Raw genomic sequence first — 23,887 nt, forward strand, 5'->3', positions numbered from 1 at the left:
AAACTGCATTTAGGACTCAATTTGGACATTATGAATTCATTGTTATGCATTTTGGTTTAACTAATGCATCAGCCACGTTCAGTCGTATGATGAATCACATATTTTTGAAGCATCAGCATTGTGTAATTGTTTTCTTTGCGGACATATTGGTTTTCAGTAAAAATGAGAACGAGCATTATGAACATTTATCCTTGGTTTTCAAATTATTGAAAGAGAATCAATTATATGCTAATCCTGAAAAGAATGAATTTTTTCAAACTCACATTGAATACTTTAGGACACATTGTTTCATCTGAAGGTATTAAAGTTGATCCTAAAAAGATAGAAGCAATTTTGAATTGGCTGATACCTAAAAATGTGCATGCATTACGTTCTTTCTTAGGTCTTGCTAGCTTTTACAAAAAATTTGTGAGAAAATTTTCATTGCTTGTATTACCTTTGATAAAATTATTAAAGAAAGGTATTGTGTATCATTGGTTTGAAAATTTAAAAAAAATCTTTTGATTTACTGAAACATGCCTTAACATATGCTCCTGTATTGCAACTCCCGGACTTTAATAGACCATTCTTCCTAGTAGTCATTGATGCTAGTGGATCTGGAATAGGAGCTGTCCTTATGCAAGATTCACATCGCATAGCCTACTCTAACTGCAAACTTAAACCCTCTGAACTTAAGTATTCTACCTATGATAAGGAATTGCTAGATATAGTACAAGCTTTACAACAATGGAAACACTATTTAATGGGATCTGCATTCATGATCAAAACTAATCAACAAAGTGTCAAACATGTCCTTAGTCAGCCACAAATCTCTCACCATCATATTAAATGGGCTGCTTTTATTCAAAGTTTTCATCCACTTATCCAATATCAACCCATAAAAGAAAATGTTGTTGCCGATGCCTTGAGTAGAAGACCAACTATTCATAATATTTCTGTGATATCTTTTGATTTCCTTATTTCTATGAAAGATACTTATGATCAAGACCCTAGTTTTCAAGCTAATTGGAATAAATTAATTACAAATAAATAGATTCCAATTGACTTATTGTCTTATGCCGATGGATTTACGTTTTATGAGAAAAGGTTATGTGTAACTGTTCCGTTTAGATCATTTGTATTGCACGAAATTCATTGTCCCCCATATCAAGGCCATAAAGGCATTATTTCCACTTATTGGTTGAAGATTTTTACTAGCTACAGATGGAATCTGATGTTTCTAACTTTGCATCTGAATATTTAATTTATCAAAGAGTTAAGCGACACCATGGTAACCAATATGGTTTGTTAATGCCTTACCAATTCCAAAACGACCATGGGAACATATTTCAACGAATTTTATTACTGGTTTGCCTAACACTCAAGCTAATCATGATATGATTTGGACTATTGTAGATCGATTTGGCAAACAAGCATATTTCATTCCATGCAAGAAAACATTAACTACATCTCAAGCTGCTCAATTGTTTCTGAAAACTGTTTTCACTAACCATGGTTTGCCAAAAGTTATTATTTTTTATCGTGATTCTAGATTCTGCAATAATTTTTGGACTACTTTGTTTGCTAATTTAGGAACAAAGATTGATTTTTCATCTACATTTCATTCTGAAACAAATGGGCAAACAGAAGCTATAAACAATACAATTTTGGATCTTTTGCGTGCATACACAATTTCAAAACCACAAACATGGGATACACACTTGCATTTACTTCAGTTTGCATACAATAACACCCCACATGCAACTACACGGAAAGTACCTTTTGAAATCATTTATGGATATAGATTGCCTACACCTATTACTTCATTGTCAAACAAAGTTAAAGCTGCTGATGATATTGCCGATATGCATGCTACTATTTTTGCTGAAGTCAAAGACATGATTGCGAAAGCCCAGCAATCATACACAAAACAAGCTAACAAGAAAAGAAAAGCTATGAATTTCACAGTTGATGATTATGTTTCGTTAGGAATTGAAAAGAAAAGACTACAACGTGTTGAGAAACACCCTGTTGTAAAGTTAGCTCCTAGATTTTATGGACCTTTCAAAATCATTCACAAAATCAATGACAATGCCTTTAAATTAGAACTATCCCAACACTGGCAAATCCACAATACTTTTCATATCAATTTGTTACGACCGTTCAAAGGTCAATTACCTGTCCATCCTGTCTATAAAAATCCTCCTTTGTTAGAAGAAGAAACTGAAATCCTTGAACTCGAAACCATTTTAGACATTGATTATATGACCACTAGAACTGGCCGTAGATATTCAAGATATTGGGTAAAGTTTAAAAATCATCCTGTTGAAGAGGCCTAATGGATGCACGGTCATGACCTAAGTGCTTACCCCTCACTGCTTGCTCCACATTGAGCTAATAGCAATTGAGAACAATTGCTATCCCACCCCGGGGGTATGATGCCAGCATGCATATTCTATGGTGGATTCTATGAAACCACGGTGGATTCCGTAAAACTATATTTATTTTCCGGGGCTCGTAAACAAGGTGGATTCTTTGTGCGAAAAGTTGACGAGGACACCTGTCCTTCTCGGGCATCACGTTAATTTAATGTACAAGTGGGTGATTCCATAGCAGGTGATTGTGCAAAATACATATTTAAGTTATTGGACACTTATGAGTTTAGAGTGCGCACTCATATTAAATTAAGGTTAGGACAAAGTTCCAACCTATTTATTTATTTTGTAGCTGAAGACTGCTAGGTATTTACTTTTATCAGTTTAATTTTATTATTTTCTAACAATTGTGAATGCTTCAGTTGATGTGTAGAGCAGGCGCTAGGAAGCACTGGGTGATATTGTGTATTCAAGTTATTTAGAAGAAATTATTATTTTTTATGGATGCGCATCTCAGGCGTGGCGCTAATATTTATTTAGGCATGCTTATTTATTGAAGCGCTTGACATATATTTATTATTTTGTATGCGCATGGACGCACGGTTTAGATATTCATTATTGGACATTGTATTTGGGCACTACGTGACTCTTGGGCTGCCCAACCGCTTTATTCTTTATTTGGACAAAAGCAAACACAAAAGCTAAAGCATGCTAATTGTAAAATTGGGCTATTTTTTAGCTTGGAGATGAATAAAATATTAAATACATGCTTTGTGGAGCCCTCACACAAGGCATGGGGGAAAGGTGGTTTATGAGTACTAAGCGCTTTTTTTCCTAAACAAGATCTTTGCATTACATACCACGAAGTGTTTATTGATAAAAACAAGTTCATTTCTATGTATGCTTGATATGAAAGGACATGAAAAAACTATTCACAAAGAAGAAAATATGCTTTTTGAAAAAGAGGAAGTGTTTAAATAGGAGAAAGTGATGTCTGAATGAAAGAAATCACGCTTTGTGCAAGATGTTGAAGTGCTTTTATATAATAACAAAATGCTTTGAACCATAACAAGGAAAGAGAAAATGAAGTACTAGTAATGGTAATGAATAGACATGAAAAGTACAAATTTGAAAATGAGAAACTATAGTATGAATAAGGGGAAAACAACTTTGAACATTGAAAGGGTTTTTTGGATTAAGAAGGAGAACATCACTATATATGATCAAATATTTGAACTTCAATTATGTGATTTTTATATACAGGTAAAATTTGCATTTTGAAGAAGAAAACATGAAGTGTAGATAAGGCTCCAACCAATATAAAGTCATAGAAAGAGAATAAGAAGATGTGAAAATGATCACTACTTAAGACTCATTGAGCAAGTGGACTATATGTGTGACAACCACACACCTCCCAAACCACTTACAACAAACATCTTTTTGGTTTGGGAATACACTCGTCTCTATTGTCCAAAAAGTAAAAACAATGCCAAGTTTGATATCATTTGTGATAATGTGATTTAGGGGTGGCTATCTTCCAAGGGCAATACTCCATCATCTTCGAATTGTAATTGAGAACTTGCTACAATTAAATTTATTTTGTGGGCACTAATATATTTTGTAGCCTTTGCCATGCTGATTGGTTTCTTTATACTATTTTCACCATTATTAACCAAGGACAAACACATTGATCTAAGAAAAGTTCATTCTTTGATCTAAGCCTTTTCACTTGTAACAATGTTCTACTGATGTTGGGCATGAATTCTTCATCATATTGCGATATTGGAGGCTACAAATCCCTCAATTTAGGATGTTGCAAGAGATCCTTGGAAATATCTTTCTAAGTCTCTGTATCGATGCTCTGAGTTTGTCGCTGACCCATTGTCGTGGACACAACAATTTGCCACAACTATATATATTCTCTTCTTCCTCCTGTAATCAACATATCATGGTTGAGTAATCCTATTCTTTTTTCTTTGGCAATGATCCCGCTACCTTTTAGCTCAATAATTTCATATGGCTCCCATATCTTCTTTGTTGTTTCCACTTGAGCCACTTACTTCCATATGTGTTGGAAGAGTTTGACTATGTGCTATATCATCACAGTGAGCTTCACCTTCAAGATAGAAGCATGTAGCTAGATGAAGATGTGAGAAGGGCTGAACATCCATTGTGGTGGGACTAAACACTTGCAATACATGCATGGAAGGTTCCATAAAGAGAGAGAGAGAGAGAGAGAGAGAGAGAGAGAGAGAGAGAGAGAGAGAGAGAGAGAGAGAGAGAGGATGATGCCACAAACATAATGATACCATAAACAAGGTGATGTGTGTGTGTGTGTGTTAACACTAGAAAAAAAACATGGATATTTAATGTTTCACTTTTCTAAAGTTTTTCTCTCTTTTATAGTCTTGAAACTCACCTCCACAAACCACTTGGAAAGTGGTGCCAATGACACCACTTTTTGATACCACTTATCCACACTTCACTAGCACATGACTCCATCTCATGCATTTTGTTGCTACCTTATCATTATCACCTTTGCTACTATTTTGAGGTCTTTCTAGTTAGCCATAGCCATCTCAAGCTATGTAGCTATTGTAGTTTTTATGCCTAGACAATTCAATAGTCCATTAGAGACTATCTATGGAGATCTCAACTATTGTGTTTTTATTTAGATCTGCTCCATTTGCTCATTTTGGTCCTCATCCTCTATCTCTTTATACTCATCTCCTTTCTTCTTTTTCTTCTTCACCTTCTACCATGTTTTTTTGGTCTGGCCAAAAAAGAAATAACCTACTCTCTCTCCACATACATACACACATACATACATTCAAAAAATACATACAAACACACACACATACATACATACAAAATATACGTACAGACGTACACATATATAAACATACGCACATACATACATACAAAAAATACATACAAACATACATTTATATTTATTGTAAGGACATAACCAATTCTTGGCATTTGCTTTTGATTTAGAGATTGTAGCACGTCATGCTTGCTCATTCTCTCTTCCTCTTTGTTAACCATACTTAAAAGGCAAGTATAGAACCTTGCTTTGTTTTTGTCTTCACCTTAGAGTTATTGTAGCAAAAGGGAGAGCGCTTTTTCCTTGAACCTTCGATGACCTTAGTAGTTAGAATAGAGAAGTTAAGAGGTTCGAAAAATCAACTCCTCACTCAATTATTAGTAACTTTTCGTGGACAATGGATCAAGACATGTGTACTAATAAAGCTCATGCACAAAGAGGCAATAAGAGCATGCCACATTATGATTGCTTTACTTCCAAGAATCCCACAAAGTCTAGGCCTCTAGTGAGAGTTGGGTGTGAGAGTAATGTTCATGGAAAAGAGGTGTTTGGTGTCTTTTTTCCGAGTGGATTTCCAAAGAATGGGGTGAGATTCAAGTTAGTCTTGATGAAGAGTTTTAAAACCAACTAATGTGATTGGTTAAAGCCTAAAGATGGGTGATCACGTCAGAAGTTAGGAAATCTTCCTTTTGCCAATAGATGGGTGATCAATGATCACATCAGAAGTTAGGAAATCTTCCTTTTTGACGTTAAATGGGTCAAGAAAACTTTTGCGTGCCGAAGTTCAAACAGCTCTTGAAAAGTTGTTGGCGCTAGACAAAATGAGAGAGAGAGAGAGAGAGAGAGAGAGAGAGCTTCCAGCACCTAAGGATCAAAGGCGGAAGAAGACACTATGAAAAAGAGAGAGAGAGAGAGCCCTTCCAGCACCTAAGGATCAAAGGCGGAAGAAGACACTCTGAAGAAGAGTTCACAGCAGCAGCACAAATGATATGAGAGCATATACGGATAACTAGACTATAGCTACTGCAATGTTTTTTGCTTGGGTGGGTTAATCCCAATCAGTCGTAGGCTGGTGGACCTACTGTAACGGGGGTCCAAAACGTTTGTAAATGTCTTTTTACTTTTAATACTATGCAGAGTTCCTTTTTTATTTCTTTTAGTAATAAAAAGCTTCTCTGCGTGGTGAGACGACCACCCGAAATTACAAAGATAGCGTTAATGCGTCGGTACGAAAGAGATATGGTTTCGAGGCTTGGTCGTTGGGCAAAGCGGAAGGCCTGGGCCGTGCAGCCTGCGCTCTGCGCTGCTGTGAGCGCCGAGAATCGAGAGGTGGTATTACTGAGATCCGCGCGTTCGTGCCCGGCGTGCGAGGTCATGTTTGCAATTTGCTGTATTACGACGTGTTGGATCAGGAACTTGCGGATAAGTATCACTGTACTTTAGATAGCTGCCACCTGCCACGTCCCGAGTCCCCGGTCCCCATCTCCATGCACATGAAATTGCAGGCAGCGTACACGTTGGAACTTGGAAGTTTGCATGCACGGCCTCCCGATGACTCTAGTCTCTTTCAACTTTCTCTGCCGTCCCGTCCGAGTTCCAACCACTAAAGGAAAACTCACACTCTGAGGCATGCGCGCAACCCGTGACTCCTCGACAAGAAGCTCGTGCAGTCCCTCGAAAGTCGACCATATATATATATATATATATATATCTATATATACACACCATCGCCAGCCAATCAGACATCCCCCTCCCCTTTCCCACATTGCTTATTGCTGCAACCTTTCGGTCCAAGTTCCCGTGTTTCTAATGCTAATGTAGATTTTTATTCCGTGAAATGTTTACATCAGCCCTAAAAAAGACTCCACCAGCCTTTTTATGGAAATTTAGACCATAACATTTGGAAGACCTCTAGCCAGCATTTGACCTAGTGTGGCAGCCAAGCCTACTTTCGAGATCTATAGCCAACCGGGTTGCAGCCCCGTGGTTTGAGTATTGTGAGTGCGTGAGTTCAAACCTTGGATTCTGCTTCCTCGACCATACATGTATTCGCATGCAACTTTTATCATTTGTCAATATTTGGTAAAACTATATATTCACTTCAAAAGTACCTAGTTAAGAAAGAATGGTAATCAATCATGAAGTGAAACTATCTATTCATATCTAAAGTACCCAGTTAAGAAACAATTGTAACAATTTCCATAGCATCTTTATGGAACATGACTTGCCCTTTAATATTATACATGTGGACCAAAAAGGTAACAAGGTTGTTGATAATCAATCATGAAGTAAAACTATCTATTCATGTCTAAAGTACCCAGTTAAGAAACAATTGTAACAATTTCCGTAGCATCTTTATGGAATATGACTTGCCCTTTAATATTATACATGTGGATCAAAAAGGTAACAATGTTGTTTGGTCTAGTGATTAGCATGATGACTCACAACCATTCACGTTGGAAGGTAGAGTCAGAATCCTTATTGTTCTACATATCCTTAAGTATATTTTTTAAAAGCCATTTCAGTCTCAACATTTAAATGCCATTTTTATCTTGTCAAGATTCACAAAGTGCAAATGTCTAAACCCTCATATTTGATTCTTGTCATTTGTATGATTGTGGGGATATATAAGTGGAACTACTAATCCACATTTTTTCCTAAATTATGATGAGCTCATTGAGATCTTTGCACCTTTTTAAGGTGTCACACCACTAGCTCCTTTAGCCTAGTGTCAAAACAATTTGTAAAAATGTAATCTAAACTTTTACAAAAGTTTATGAAGATAGTTTAGGGTAGAGGAGCTAGTATTGTGACATCCTTACAATATTATGAAGATCTTTACAAGTTAATCATAATTTGAAATAAGTTTGGAATAATAGTTGCACATATACATCATCATAATTGTGCACATGATAAAATCAAACATGAAGCCCACATGTTCACATCGATGAAGAGTTGTGAATTGTGACAAAAAAAGGATATTTAAATATTGAGATCAAAGTGCCTATTAAAAAGTCTACTTGAGGATGAGTAAGATGACAAGGAGTGAACCTCTGCCTTCTAATGGAAATGCTTACAAGACAACATACTAACCATTAAAGCAAACAACATTATCATGTGGTCGGACTAAATGTGTAGTATTAAAGGATCAGAAGCTACATTTGAAAAAAAAAATATCCAATTGGTGGACCTAGGTTACATAATACAGACATAGAATTTGTGTAATATAGGGAATGTGAGACTATTATACAAATGCCTTAAAAGTATGAGATATAATATGGGGACATAGATGTAAATATGAAGATTAGTCTATTGGGTTAGACATTTGGTTACTTGGGAAATTATTTCATACAAAAATGTTCTTTTATATGAAAAAATATTGCTATTCAATATATATATATATATATATTGATGGTTTGCTACATCTAATCGGTCTTTGATTTTATCGATTGCACATACACGTAATTAAAGTTGAAATTTTATTATATCAATTATTTATATAATAAATTATTAAGTCTTAAAATAAATAAATGGAAAAATTTAAATTAAAAAATATTCTAAATTTTCTAGAGTTATTCTTAATCTTTTTGTGTAGTTGTGTTAGTTAAAGTGTAAACATATTAGCTATTTAAATAAAAATAATTTCAAGAATTTGATTATTTCAAGTGAGATTTTCAAGTTAAAAGGTTTATTAAATCAATTACATGCATAATAATTAGATAAGTGATTATGATTAGGCAATTAATTTGTATAGGTGTGAGACCAAAACACACGATTACATAATAAATTCATGTATGAATGAGATGCAATTAAGTATACAATTGCACAAGTTAAACTCATGTATGATTGAGATGTGAGGTGCATGGTTGTATAATTTAAAATCGTATATATTTAAATGCAAAGTACATTGTAGATGAATTAATTTGCAAATAGTTGAGATACAAAGAGCACAATTATTCAATTAACTAATACACAATCAGAATACAAAGTATAAGATACATCATACAAGACTAAGATGCAAAGTAGACGATTAATTGGAGCACAAAGTGTACAATTGGAATGCAAAATATAAGATAACTCATATGCATAATCAAAAGTACACAATTAAAGAACCTATGCTTGAAATGTAAATAGCTTGTATAATGCATTTAAGTCAAAAAATTTGGGTACATAAATACAAAACAACTGAGGCAAATAGATTATGTAATTTTATAAACAATGCAACTAGGTAAGAGATTAGAAACATGTTTTACAATAATGTGTCCTATACTATAAGAATGTACCCATTAAGATTCGAATATCCAACCTCACATTAAGATAATTTTGGACTAAAAAATGGGCCTTTTAAGAGGTTTGACTCACTCTCTCCTTAAAAATGGAGGCATGTTAAATTTTTTGTAATGAACTCCAAAATTTATTGAACCTTGGATATTCAAAACGTACCCTTTGAGTTATTTCCATTGATCTATAGTACGTTATGGGATTCCTTATATTTCAAAAGACTCCAAATTGATGTAACCCCTTGATGTGACATCCACCCTTTGTGGATGTCACATCAAGGGGTTACATCAATTTGGAATCTTTTTAAATATGAGAAATCTCATAGCATACTATATGGAAAGAGCTTGGAGAGTACATTCTAAATATGTAAGATCCAACAAATTTTGAGTTCGTTTGCAAAAATTTCACTATGGCCCCGTTTTTTAGGAGAGTGAGTGAGTCAAATCTCCTAAAGGCCTAATTTTTGAGTCCAAAATTTTCCTAATATTGATGTTTGAAGATTATGCCTTATTTTGTATATTTTTATGATGGAAATCTTGGGTGAGCTTAGCAACAAGGAACTACTTAAGAGACTCCAACCCATCATTCCTAGTTAATTTATATTAGGAAATCTTGAGCTCTTCTAGCAAATTTTGCTATGGCTCATCTCTTTCTCTATAGAGTATAATAATTTGCTTTATGAGATCTTTCGTGAGTTCCTTTAGGGAGCCCATTTCATTTTGGAAGGTCTCATGTTACTCTTGTATCATTGTGATGGGCATCATATAGTGCTCTAGTACTCAATTTTCACTTTGCATAATAACACTTCTTAGGCATCCCTCATAATACCCCATTGATAGTCATATACTATCAATGCTTTTATGAAACCAATGATGTCTCTTGATGCTCATATATGCTACCATATTTCATAGGCATAATATTGGACAATTTAATGATTTGTTTAATAAGCATCTTCATGTGGTTGTAAACTGACAATATGAATATCTGATTCCTCTATGCTATTTAAGGCTATTGTATACTAAGCATATACTACTACCAATGTTGAGCATGTTTAAGACTATTGTATCAAGGGCATATACAACTACCATAAGACAAGGAGAGTGTATTGAAATCTAGACAATGTAACCAATCAAACATCTATATTGTGTGAACAATCAAGAGTGTGAATATGATGTGTCATTTTTTGAAAACGCTATGGGTGTGTAACGTGTCCACTTTGTCCGCATGTGGGACACGCCTTAGTAGCCCGTCAAGAGGAGTGTCTAGAAGGCTCCACCTGGCACTTGCAAGGAATGACACAGGGTTTGTAATCTAGGTCTTTCCGAGTCTGCCCCTGTCAGAGAGAGAACTAGGGAGAGAGAAAGAGGAGAGAGAAGACTGCAGAAGAGAGAGAAGAAGAGTGACGAGGAGAGAGAAAGATTAGATTTTAGAGAGAGAAAGACAGGAAAGAATGGGAAGCCATAGAAGCTGTGAGCAAGATGGGAGAGAAAGTCTGTAATTGTATTAATGTTTCAAAAAGATCTGAAAATTTATCTCCTCTCCTTTTATACCAATGTCAGTGTGACATGGCATAATATCAATGTTACTAACACTAATTTGTTATCCCCAGCTTCTTACAATCCATCCCTTCCCAAAAGTTTTTGTCCTCAAAAACAAACCTGGAAACGTCTTTAAAAAAAATGGATAGAACAGAGTACTACTCTGTTTTTACAGCCTTACAAATGAAAAATGAATGAAGTATGACCACTACATGAGCTGAAATTGAAGAACGGAAGTAAGCCCCAACTATATACATGATTTGGAATACTTCACAAGCATATGGAACCATAAATTATTCAACAAATAATCCCGAAACAAAATAGACAACTTGCTGAGTAAACAGACCCTGCTGGACCAAATCTGCCATAACTTCTAGTAGAAGTGTCCAAATGGGACGTACCATATATCAAAACGAAGCTCTTAAAGAGTACTTTAAGCCCATGTAGATAGCTTAACTTTGAAAATTAGGCATGATAAAAACTATTCTAAAACAGCGTGCTGTCCTGAACTAGTCTGCATCATAAAAACTAGGCATGATAAAAACAGCGTGATGTCCTGAGTAAACAGACCCTGCTGGACCAAATCTGCCATAACTTCTAGTAGAAGTGACCAAATGGGACGTACCATATATCAAAATGAAGCTCTTGAAGAGTACTTTAAGCCCATGTAGAAAGCTTAACTTTGAAAATTAGGCATGATAAAAACTATTCTAAAACAACGTGCTGTCCTGAACCAGTCTGCATCATTACTAACTCCATAAGCAATAGGCTTCAGCCCGACCAATGTATCCCTCAAGTATGGATACTCATCCAATATAGAATCAGGTCTCCAAGAAGCTTCTTCAAGTGGTAAACCTCTCCATTTGATCAAATATTCTACAATAGAACGTGATCAAAGCTTCTTTTCACGCTAACCTATAATAGCCTCTGGGATGTACTGAATAAGACCGTCTTCATCAATAGGTGGCAGCTCATCAACTATATCCACTAGATCACCATAATAGGGCTTGAGTTGACTAACATGGAAGATGTTATGAATCTTTGTAGAAGAGGGAAGCTCTAGTTTGTATGCCAAATCTCCAATTCGCTTAAGGATCTATGGTGGATCAAAGATGTAAACCAAGTTCATAATGATATGGACAAGTAGAGACAAACTATTACACAAGTGAATTAGGTTCCAAGATAGATTAGCTTGGACTCATAAACAGAATCTTGTGTAGAATCGACAATGACAGACACTTAACTGAAAGTACAAAGCATCATGATATTGTGTTCATTTCATAGTCAAGTACAATGCTTTATAGGCTTTGAGTTGTTCCACTCTCCTCACTGTGCATATGGGATTCAGGACAGCTCCTCTTGGAGCATACATCATTTTTCTATTTCTCAACACCCCCCCTCAAATGATGAGTCCCTACACTTGCTGGCTTTTGCCCCCCCCCTTCATGATAACATGGTCCGAAAGACTAGCTCATAGGCAGCCTAGTCAAGTTAAAGCTTGAGACTTTACATCTTGGCAAGGGTTGTACAAATCAAATTCACTAAGGAAAAGAAAGATCCACTATGGGAAAAACATATGAAAGATACAATGAAAGTTTTTCAAAACAATCTGTCAGAGTTGTTGATGGTAGTGGAAGCATATTCTTCTTCTTCTGTTTCTTCCATGTATTGGTTCTAGTGATGATCACTTTGCAATTGTTGGGCTCTCTTCTTGTGGAAACATTCACTGGCTACATGGCCAGTCTTACCACAATAGTGACATGTAATCCGATCCTTGTTATTGTTGTTGATGAATCCTCGACCTCTTCCTTTGGGTCCAGTAGCTCCTCTAGTGTATAAGAGGTTTTCCCTTGGGCTAGTTTCTTTTACATCTTTGCTTTTAAACTTGCTTTCTTCATCAAGCAGTGAGTGCTCAATATCCTTGAGTGAGAGACTCGGAACATTACTTAGAGTGGACACAAGGTTCTCATATGGATCCTTGTTTACACTTGCAAGCAGTACGGCTATTGCTTCATCTTCATCAATATTCTTTTTAAGAGATGCAAGCTGAGTTTTTAAACTCTTAAACTTATTAATATGTATGGTCATAGAAGGACTGTCTTTGATATCCAGTTTATAAAACTGCATGAGAAGTTTTACCTTTGAATTCTTTGCTTGAGTACCAAACATTCTATCAAGTTCCTCCCAGGCAGTTCTAGCATTTCTAATGCCAGATATATGATGTAGCACATCATCACTTAATCCCTAGGCAATGATGCCTAGTGCCTTATTATTCATCTTCTTCCATTCTTTGGATTTGAACTGGTCTTCTTCAACGAACCCGTCTTCATCATCTTCCTTCTTGTTATCTGCATCATCTTCAAACAAGTCCCACAAGTCTTTCCGCATAAGATGGTACATGGTCTTCTCCTTCCAGGCATGGAAGCCTTCTCCATTGAACTTTGCTATTTGCTCAAGTTCTGCCATGTTGAGCAGCTCCAATTAACTGAGAAAAGACCAGCAAGGGGGATTTGTGAAGTGTCACAAGGAGATTAGTGTTAACTGACACTAGTTGAGTATCAATAGATACTATTCTTGAGCTTAGTATTGAATGTTGGTGCTTGATCTTCTTCTTGCTTGTTGATTTGAAGTGTTAATCTTGCTGGGAACTGAGTTCAAACTCAGATAAGAGTGGCAGTGTGCCCTCAGTTGAAAGGAATGAGAAATTGAAGGAAAAATGAGCTTGCATCTTGATGGCTATGGCTTCCTGGATTAGGGTTTTGACCCATGCCTGGTTTTTTCCAGATATCTAGAGCTAGAGTTGATCATTTTGGAAACTTTTTTTATGGAAATGTAGCTTACTCCATGCTCTACAAGAGCCCCATGATAATCATCAAGATCGGGTACTGCAGTCCGCGCGTAGATCAGCGAAACGTAACCATGCGCAGATATGGTAGCGACGTCGAATTTTAGCAATGCCAGGCTTGTAGGTATCCAATGTCAGGCTTAGATGTGATAGGCAGAAGCTCCTTGAGTAGAAGAACAATCCTCCTGAAGAAAGCACACTGAAATATTGCTTGTTTGAGAGATATGAGAGCTCAAAGTGAGGAATGTCCTGTAGGCCACAAACTGGGGCTATGGCAGCAACTGACAATAGTGACAATGCTGAGGTTCAGATAGCCAAATCTCATGGATTGATGTGATATATGGAAGCTTTGTGAGGTGGAGAACAACTTCCTAGAAGAAAGCTCAGAGAGATTTGGTATGTGGAGTGAGATACAGGAGCTTCAAGATGACAGGGTGCTGCTGGCTACGGCTGCCACAAGGTCCAACTGAGATTTGAAGTTGAAACTGAAGATATGAGCTGAATGTGGGCTGGTTAGAGATCACCAGAGATGAAGGGAGACTAGAGATTCAGAGTGTGAGCTGTGCCATGCCCAAATCTGATACCATGTTAAATGATGTGGATCTAGGACATGACACAAGCTATGGTGGATCAAAGATGTAAACCAAGTTCATAATGACATGGACAAGTAGAGACAAACTATTACACAAGTGAATTAGGTTCCAAGATAGATTAGCTTGGACTCATAAACACAATCTTGTGTTGAATCGACAATGACATACACTTAACTGAAAGTACAAAGCATCATGATATTGTGTTCATTTCATAGTCAAGTACAATGCTTTATAGGCTTTGAGTTGTTCCACTCTCCTCACTGTGCATATGGGATTCAGGACAGCTCCTCTTGAAGCATACATCATTTGTCTATTTCTCAACATGATCTTGAGCCTTCCTTAGATTCACCTTGCATTGCTGAAGAAGGGTCTGCATTCTTTCCAACTCCTCCTTCCCATGAGGATTGATATTTTCATTAAAGATGACTGTGGGTAAGGGCACCTTGTAACCATACAAAGCCTCAAAGGGTGAAACACCTATGCTCGCATGAGTGGAATTGTTATAAGTAAACTCAGCCAAGTGTAACCAAGAATCCCATGAGGTTTGGACATCATAGCAAAAATGACGAAGATAAGTCTCCAACCATTTATTAACTCTCTCTGTCTGTCCCATCAATTTGAGGATGATAAGCTATAGATGGAGCCAATTTAGTGCCCATAGATGTAAATACCGCCTGCCAAAAGTTACTCATAAACTTTGAGTCTCTATCATGGACAATCACCTGCAGTAATCCATGTAGTCTAAAAATATGCTCCATAAACTGGTTGGCTACTTGAGAAGCAGTAAACTGAATCTTGGTTGGAATAAAATGGGTTGCCTTGGTGAGTCTGTCTACCACCACATAAATACTATTCCATCCCTTCTTGATAGTAGGTAAGCCAGTAATGAAATCCATAGTAATATGAGTCCATTTACACGTAGGAATAGGCAATGGCTGTAACAAACCTCCTGGCTTATGGGTACTGTTCTTATTTTGCTGACAAGGCATACACTTCATAACAAAGTCCTTGACATCTTTCCACAGTCCTTTCCAATAAAAGCTTTTACTGATCCTGTCATAGGTCTTGAAAACTCCTAAGTGTCCTGCTAGAGGCGAAGAATGTAACTCCTCCATAATTTTCCGCTTGAAAGAAGAAGTAGAGGGAATAACAATCTTGCCTTTCCACCAAATAAGACCATTTTTTCACGTACCTACCTAACAATTCCTTGGCAGTATGTTTTAGTGGTCCATTCGGAAACTATCCTAGATGGCTTCACTACCCGGTACTCGCCAGAATGCAGGGGGTCTATCATCTAGGTTTCCTAGATTCCACCCCGTAATCGAAGGTACCGGCCATCCCCACGAGGATCAACCTGCAAGCTCGGGGTCCTAATTTGACAACTGTGGTCTCGATGCATCAACTAGCTCCATGAGAGGTATCCCACAAGGGCTTCTTGTCTGACTAAAGCAATCGTAGTTACCCTTGGTTCATGGAGTGCAATGCTTTTTTCTAGCAACTGGTTAGGATTCAAGGAACCTTAATGGAGTTTCGGCATAGTCCTTGCACCTTTCCCATAAGATAATTATTGATCAAGGTTTTAAGATCTCATCCTAGGTAAGTCAACACTCGGCTCTACATAATTTTTCCTAATTAACATTTCGTTCAATCTCTTAAGAGAAGATCCCAGCTTACCGGGACCACCCATCCGTAGGACGGATCCGTCAAGGATTTCACCCATCCGCTTCTCACAAATGATTTTCTTTAGTTTTCTAATTACCTATCACATTAAGTTATGATATATGAAAGCGGCTTCGTTAATTAATCTGTTATCAAAGGTTCTTTCGTGTAATTTTACGACACAACAATCTTTTGGCAAAACATATTTATTTATTATTTCACAAAGTTATTTACAATGATTTTTCCCTTTTGCCTATGTGAGAAATAAACCTCCGTTCACCAAAAAATCCCTTCTGTCTGTGGAGAAAAAAAAAACCCTCCAAGATTTTCGCCCCTTCACTAGTACTGAGGACTCCAGGATCCCATCCTAATTTGCATGAGGGTTAGGCAGTTCCTAGGAGCGATCGAGAGATTTATGGCCAGAGCCCCCTTGGCACTCCCATCTCCTCTTGCCTAACGGATTCCTCATCGAGCGACCTCTCGCCATCGAGGTGGTTGGTCCAAAGCTCCTTGCGGCGATACAAAACAATCCCCCTTGTAGGAGGGTTCCAAGTCTAGCCGTGGGGGAGGCATAGCACGATCTTTTCTTTTATTATCATGATTATATATTTACAATCAAATCTAACTTTTGCAAGCACAATCAATCTTTCCTGTGCAACCATCAATGCATGCACAAATAAAAAAAGAAACAACAATAAGTGTTTTTAGCATAGAAAGCAACCCACCCAAATTTAGGGTTTCTATTTTAAGGTCCCACCTTATTCTTAGGGTTTCGCTTCCTACTTGTAACTCTTTTTCGAGATCTACAAGTGTTTTGTGAATCTGAAGTCTATTTTATCGTTATGAAAATTTTGGTATTTCCACCCTAAAAGATAATATGGGCATTTATACCTATGGCAGGTAGTTCATGCACTGCCCTGCTCTTACCCACGCTTAACAGGATTTCAAATGCTTTTCCAAGTCTGTTTAGACTTTAGATTTTGTATCGAAAAATTCTTATCAATGTCCAATAAGTCTTATGAACTTCCAATGTTTATTTAATTTCCTGATACTGATAGTTTTAGGGTTGTCGAGTATTTCATAGTTGTTTTTGCTTCAACATTCTCGATATTTTAGGTTAAGTTTTTTTGCTGACTCATACGTGGGTCAACTCATGATATTGATGCTCTCGCTAATACAATCATTAATATTAATATTGCATGCGTTTTTAGCAAGAAAATAAATTTTATTTTATTCTACTCATATTCTATAGTTTAATCGACGATGTCTGAGAACTTTCAATGTTATCTTGAAAGATCAATTTTCATTGAGCTATGTTATAAGTGCAATGCTCATTGTTTTTCTGTAAACTTTATTCTAGGCAATGCAAAAATCATAATTATAATTTTTCTTTCATCTTTCAGACATCGAATTATATTATTACACACCTAATTTATGTGAGTTTCATATATATTTTCCTATACAATTTTCTGTTGATTTAATGCACTGATTATTTCATATTATTATCTAAATATTTTTTTATAAATTATTATAAAACTCATATGCATCTATCTATCATTAGCAAAATGAGATAGAGATAGTCACTTTCAGGGAAAAATTATAAAATATTCCATTCTCTAATACCGTCTATCTTTTTTCAGTTTATTATAATCACATGCATCATTGATGAAATAACAATAAATATCACGAAATAAACCATAATTAAGATATTTTCTTAATGATAAGCATATAATCTTTTTTCAAGTGAAATAATATTTTCACTAAATAGTTAATTATTATATTACTTAAGCTATTTTCCTAAGCGACAGTTCATATATATTTTCTTTAAAATGTGTTTATAATCATTTAAAGCCTAATATAGCGATAAGCTTATAAAATATTAATTTTTTTCAAACCGACGAGATGTTACCTTTATTACATATATTATAATAGAGATTTCACAAATTTCTACCACGTCATTTTCTCCATCGACCGCATTCTTTGCTTCCCTTGCTTCAAATGGGCTTTTTGAATTTCTACAACCTCATGGAGCCATGGATATCATATGAAATTGACGTGGTAATTTAAGGAGAGTTGGTGGTCATCGAAAAAAATTTCACCAACGTTTTGCTTAACGATCTGGTTGTATGAGAGGAAGGTGTAACATGGGGTAGAGAAAATGGAAATGAGGTAGAAGAGGGGTATTTTTCTCATTCAAGGCTTAAGCTACAATGGAAAAAAAAAGTATAGAAATTTATCCATCATCAAGAGATCTTCCTTCTTGATTTATTTGTGAAGGAGAGAGGGTGTATTTATAGCCATGAGGGGGGAGCATGAAACCAACCCATTCTTCTGGCTACTTATCAAGAGCTAAGTAAGCTTTATAAAAAATGCTTTTTGATTGCTTACCTGTTGGATGGTGGTATGGGAATTATTTTAAAATGCTTTCTTTCCCTCTCAACGTAGAAAAAGTCATGATTTTTTGCCTGTTTTTTAAAAAACATATTTTTTCTTCAAAACCACTTTATCTAGTGGATTTTAGCCAAGTTACCTTATGACTTGTCTAGTCTATAAAGTCATGCCATACTCTTTGATACTTAACTTAATATCATGCCCGTTCTTGCGCATTATTTGTGTACCGATTAAGACTTTTGTGATTTGTCTTGCGGTTACAAAATCAATGCGATCTTTGATGCATTAATTCAAATCAGGAATACTAAATCAAATATAATGCGAGAAAAATTATGATCAAACCATTGTAATATTATTTACGAGACGTCTTTGCTACTTGTTGGCTGGGAACATTAAGGCGTCTTCTCGTGTCGAATTGCGAAATTGATTTAATGCGAGACTCGATATTTAAAAATTAAATGCAATCACTTATGTGATAACTCGATGAGTAAATTTTAAAACATTTCAATCCCAAATTGTTTCTTGATATGAAGTGTTATGGCCGGAATGTTATCGGACCTTTAGTCTTCATTAATCTCATCAGATTCATGATGCTGAAATTAGGCCTTTCATGTGCATGCAATTGGTCACTCTTGCATGTTATTTGACTCTCAATATACAAAATGTACAAGATAATCAAATAAATTATTCCTTCATATGCTTCAGTAATTAAGGTCTGATGGTAAAACTCTTGAAATTATCCAAATATTTTAGAATCAAGCAACTATAAAGCTAGATAATGGGGAAAGGTAAAAGAGAACTTTTATGTTGAAATCCAAAGCATAATAATAGGGAAAGATAAAGGATAGAACTTTGATGAAACGAAGTTGATCTTTTAGGAGTGCCATAAAATTTGAAATCAATGTTTCAGAATTGCCCTCATGTTGCAACTTTCGGAGAATCAAATGTTTCAGAATTGCCCTCATGTTGTAGCTTACAATTCTCATGAGGAGAATACACAGGTGGAAAGAAAGTGGGACATGGCAGCTCAACAAGTCCATCCTCCCCGCCTATCGATATATGCATTCCCCTGAAGCCGCACTAGATGGAGATCTACACGCTCGTATACGACATGCAATATGAATCCACAGGCTTGCAGAATGAAACTGAAGACGGAGAGAACATACCTAACGCCACTCCTCTTCAGAAATGTGCATAATTTGTGCTTAGTTTTGATGGGACTTCGCAACTTGGTGATTTATATAATGACCAATTTGAGATCTTAAACGCGAAAAATTGTGCTATTGCTAGGGGTTTGAGAAGCCAATTATTTGTGCAAGTGTAATGACCCATATATAAACGTAAATATGCGAATATCGTCAGAACAAGATCAGTGCTCTTGTTAGATGTGCGAGCAGATATGCATGTATGCGACTATCATGCATATCAATACTTCATTGCTATGGCTGCTCTTGTACTTCATTTAACTAGCCACAGTTTATTCCGATTAAGTCCTCACAATTCTGATCCGAATGCACTGTCTCTTCCCTGCGCGCGAGCCGGAGGAGTAGATTGATGAGCGAGTAATTACCATCACTCGTACTCGAGCTTTACGTCATCGATGGAGATGGGAAAGCTGGTCTTCGAGCGAGGAACGATGGTGATGCTGAAGCTGTCGTCGTCTTCGACGCCGAGCTCTTTGAGGACCTCACCAATGCCGAGTCGGAAGTTGGACTTGCGCGTGCGGGGCGAGTTGGACCCCATGTTCATGAGGCCCATGTGGGGCACGTTGTAGAAGGAGCCAGCGTACTCCGGGATCTCGCAACCGGCGTCGGGGTCGGCGTCGGGGAGGTTGATGTAGACGTCGAACTTGACCTGCTCGTTGACGGGAACGAGGACGCCCTCGAGGACGAGGATTTCCTCTTCGAAGTCATCCGCCTTGACCTTCTTGGGGCGGCGGACGAGGGCGCTCTCGATCTTGTCGATGGTCTTGGAGGTACGCTCTTTGAACTCGCGGAGGCCCTCTTTGAACTTCTCCCGGAGGCGGCCGGCGAGGGCGGGCGGGGGGCCGCCGGCGGGGCCATGGAAGCCCGTTGCTGCTGCAGCAGAAGCAGAAGCAGAGGCCGACGCCGATGATGATGATGATGACGATCTTGTGAGCCAGGGGATGGGGACGCTCTGATAGACGTAGCCGAGCTTCCGCGTATCGAGGGCGTCTGCAATTTTGACCCGGACCAGCTGCGCGTTCTCGTCGTAGAAGAGAAAGGTGGTGTTGAGATAGTCCGGGTCCGTCAGATCGGTCCGGCGCCCCCCCAGGCTCTTCCAGATCTCCCACTGCCGGTCGACGTTGCTGTGATGCGCGAAGAAGATCGGATCCCGCCCGGCGGAATAGAAGGTCCCCATGTCCTCGCCGTTAGGGTTGCTAGGATTGCCCGTCCAGCCGTGCACCGGCCCGTGCGGCACGTTCTCCACCGTGCCGCCCCCGGGGCTCGGCTGGTCCCCCTGCCGGTACGCCTGCCCGAAGAAGAGCGACGGCGTCTTGGCGTTGGTCACCACCTGCCGGTACATGACGCTGTTATTGGCCGCCAGCTGCGCCGCAGCCGACCGGTTGCTGTCCGTCCCGTTCCAGTTGAGGTCCACCACCCGCGGCGGCCGGTGCGCCGGGTTGCGGTTGGCGTCGTAGAGCGGGCTCTGCTGGTCGGCGTAGATGGGCGGGAGCGTGTACCCGCCCGCCGCGTCCCAGTTCCAGAAGGGCAGGGCGAAGGTGTCGTCGCCGATCAGCTTCGCCAGTATCCGCTCGTGGAAGTAGAGGTACCAGCGGTGCCATGGGAAGAACAGCCACGAGTTGTGGACCTGTCCACAAGAACACTATGCCCGTTGAGAATCAAATTGTATTGCACTTGACGCTATGGTGTATGCATTGACGACATCCATCTTACTCCTAGTTAGATCTACCACTCAAAAGAGAGTACTTCTCGAGATAGATACAGGTTCCAGCACAAGTTGTTTGCGACAAATTCTCGCTGAAGGTCTCACATTGAATTATAAAAAATCATGAGCTTATAAGAGGAAGGGAGCTAATTCTTAGCTAGCTGTGAATGGGGGATCCATTACCGCAACATCATGAGCTTCTTCGGCGAAGGGACCCCGTACTTAGAGCTAATCCCGCACTTAGATAAGTCTGATTGGTGGCAGACGATACCACAACATCATCAGGTTCTGCGAGGAATGGACCCCATACTTTGATAGGTGTGATTGCCACCCACAAAACCCCACACCTAGCTGGATATAGGGTGCCTCCCGTCCAGATTATCATGGTGATAAACAATACAGGGAAAAGTGAGGGAAAAGAGAGAGATTGGCAGTCCCCTGGCCCCAGCAGTGACTGGCTAGGTATGAGAAAGCTCTCCAGCAAAACCTCACGATGCTGAGCAGTAAAGGGCAAAAAAGCCCTCTATCCCAAATGTCAAAATGTCAAAACCTTATTGTGCTGTGTTGACGACATTCATCTTACTTCAACAAGATCCAGCACACAAAACAGATCAATACTGCTCGAGATACTGGCAGAGTCGAGAATACACAGGAACAAAACTACTGCAGAACACGCATCGACACAGATTACACAGTATAGCTACCTTATTGTGCTGTGTTGACGACATTCATCTTCCTTCAACAAGATCCAGCACACAAAACAAATCAATACTGCTCGAGATACTGGCAGAGTCGAGAATACACAGGAACAAAACTACTCCAGAACACGCATCGACACAGATTACACAGTATAGCTAGCAAGCTGGCATGCATGCGTATCTAGGAGGTAGGAGGGGGGGCAAGCTTGTGCGAACCTGATACTCGATCTGGGTGCCTTTCTCGTCGTAGGCGGCGTCGCAGAAGGCGCAGTGGACATTGGCTTGCTGGGCGTACTGGCGAGGATCGTCGGCTGGGAGCGCCCGGAGCAGCTGGTAAGCACGGTTATACTTGGCGAGGTAGTCGGCGCTCACGAGATGGGCGGAGGGCCGGGTCTGGACCGCCCCCACGCTGGGCAGGACATAGTCCTTGATGGTGGTGGAGACGGGCAGGCAGCAGCTAACAGGGGGTGCGCCGTTGCCGGGGTCGATGGGCGTCTCGCACTGCTTCAGATCAGGCGGCTGAACCGGCGCCCCCAGAGCCGCCCTCTCTTCATATAATTGCCCAGCCCCTAACATCCCCCCCATCGTCGTGGCCAGCAGCAGCTTCCGCCTCTCCACCCTCACATGCCCTAATTCCAGCACCTCGTCCTTACCCTCTCCTTCCTCATCATAGGCTAACCTCCCCGCATTATGCTTGCATTGTATACCACTAGCTACCTTCATCACTCCACCGCTTAACCGATATGGATGATTCGCCGATACAAACGGCGACAGAAATGGCTGACAGCTCGAGGCCAATGCCTGCAGCTCATGATTGCCAGTAGCTCTTCTGCAGACCATAGCTGCAGAAGCAGACGAGAGCTCCATGTTGCTTGCTGTAGTACGGCTACGAAACTACTCTCATAAAGTAAATCCTTTCTGCCCTATGTGAGAACTCTGACCAGCCTACAGTTAGAAGCAGTATGGTCCTATGGCTGTTCTGATCCGAGCAGCAGCTCCAGGACGTCTTATAGGGTTGACATTTAATGAGTTTGGAATTTTACACGGCAGTGTTTCTTAACTTTCAACGCTTTGATTTTCTGCAACGTGTGCGGTGTCCTGCCGCAACCGGAGGTGCTTTCGTGCGGCGCCTCTCTGCTTCCTAAACTTGTTCCCATGCATGCATATCAATTTTCAAAAGTTGTGGCATCCTGGGTCCCGTACGTCAAATGTCTTCCGCCAGTGGCAAGTTCCGCGTGGGCAGATACAGATAGATTACCTTAGATGCCAGCAGAGCCAACTTGCCAAGAACGTTCATTACCTACATTACGTGAGGAACTCTGACTCTCAATACAAATCTTGACGACATGGACCATGGCACTGTTCAAGTAGGCTAGTAGCCTTTCTTGGAGCTTAGAGGCGCTTCACACGACCGCTTTTGAGACGTACGGGACTCGGGAGGCATTTGCTTGTTCTCTTGAAGTGGCGTCATATTTGCCGATGTCTGGCCCGGCTACCACCTACAAAAACCAAGATATTGGGCTCCGCCCATTTCCTAGCAACAAGGCGAGAGCAGCTCGACTAGCTCTTCCCTGCCATCGCATTCCCACTCTGTATCTGGCTCTGTGGCTAAGTTGATCAAGCTTGTCGCATTGGCCCCAGCTTGCCCAGACTCCAAATCCTCACTGACCTCAACCGCCCAAGGAGCAAGAAACGACAACAAAGCACCCCATCCCCATAGGAAAAGGGAAGCAGATCGCCATGAAGGAGCCCGCCAGTCCCAGGAGCAAGGAGGATGCTTCACCAAAACCA

General features: G+C 39.3%; 1 protein-coding gene across 1 annotated transcript; it reads right to left on the reverse strand.

The window, feature by feature from the left end:
• Positions 1 to 19,794: 19,794 nt before the first annotated feature.
• Positions 19,795 to 23,122, reverse strand: LOC148013301 (polyphenol oxidase I, chloroplastic-like). Its single transcript, XM_087667491.1, has 2 exons — positions 22,313 to 23,122; positions 19,795 to 21,320 (listed from the first exon to the last, which is right to left on the reverse strand). Exons 1-2 carry the CDS (start codon positions 22,961 to 22,963, stop codon positions 20,061 to 20,063), a joined length of 1,911 nt encoding a protein of 636 aa, XP_087523617.1. The 5' UTR covers positions 22,964 to 23,122; the 3' UTR covers positions 19,795 to 20,060.
• Positions 23,123 to 23,887: the final 765 nt, after the last annotated feature.

This window comes from Lygodium microphyllum, chromosome 26 (assembly GCF_053477565.2).
Source record: "Lygodium microphyllum isolate KBCC chromosome 26, Lygodium_microphyllum_v1.1.10, whole genome shotgun sequence".
Taxonomy (NCBI): domain Eukaryota; kingdom Viridiplantae; phylum Streptophyta; class Polypodiopsida; order Schizaeales; family Lygodiaceae; genus Lygodium; species Lygodium microphyllum.

Coding starts and splice junctions, on each gene's coding strand:
- LOC148013301 (XM_087667491.1), bottom strand. CDS start 22,963: ATGGAGCTCTCGTCTGCTTCTGCAGCTATGGTCTGCAGAAGAGCTACT. Junction 21,321..22,312: donor GCACCCAGATCGAGTATCAG/GTTCGCACAAGC, acceptor TCTTGTGGACAG/GTCCACAACTCGTGGCTGTT.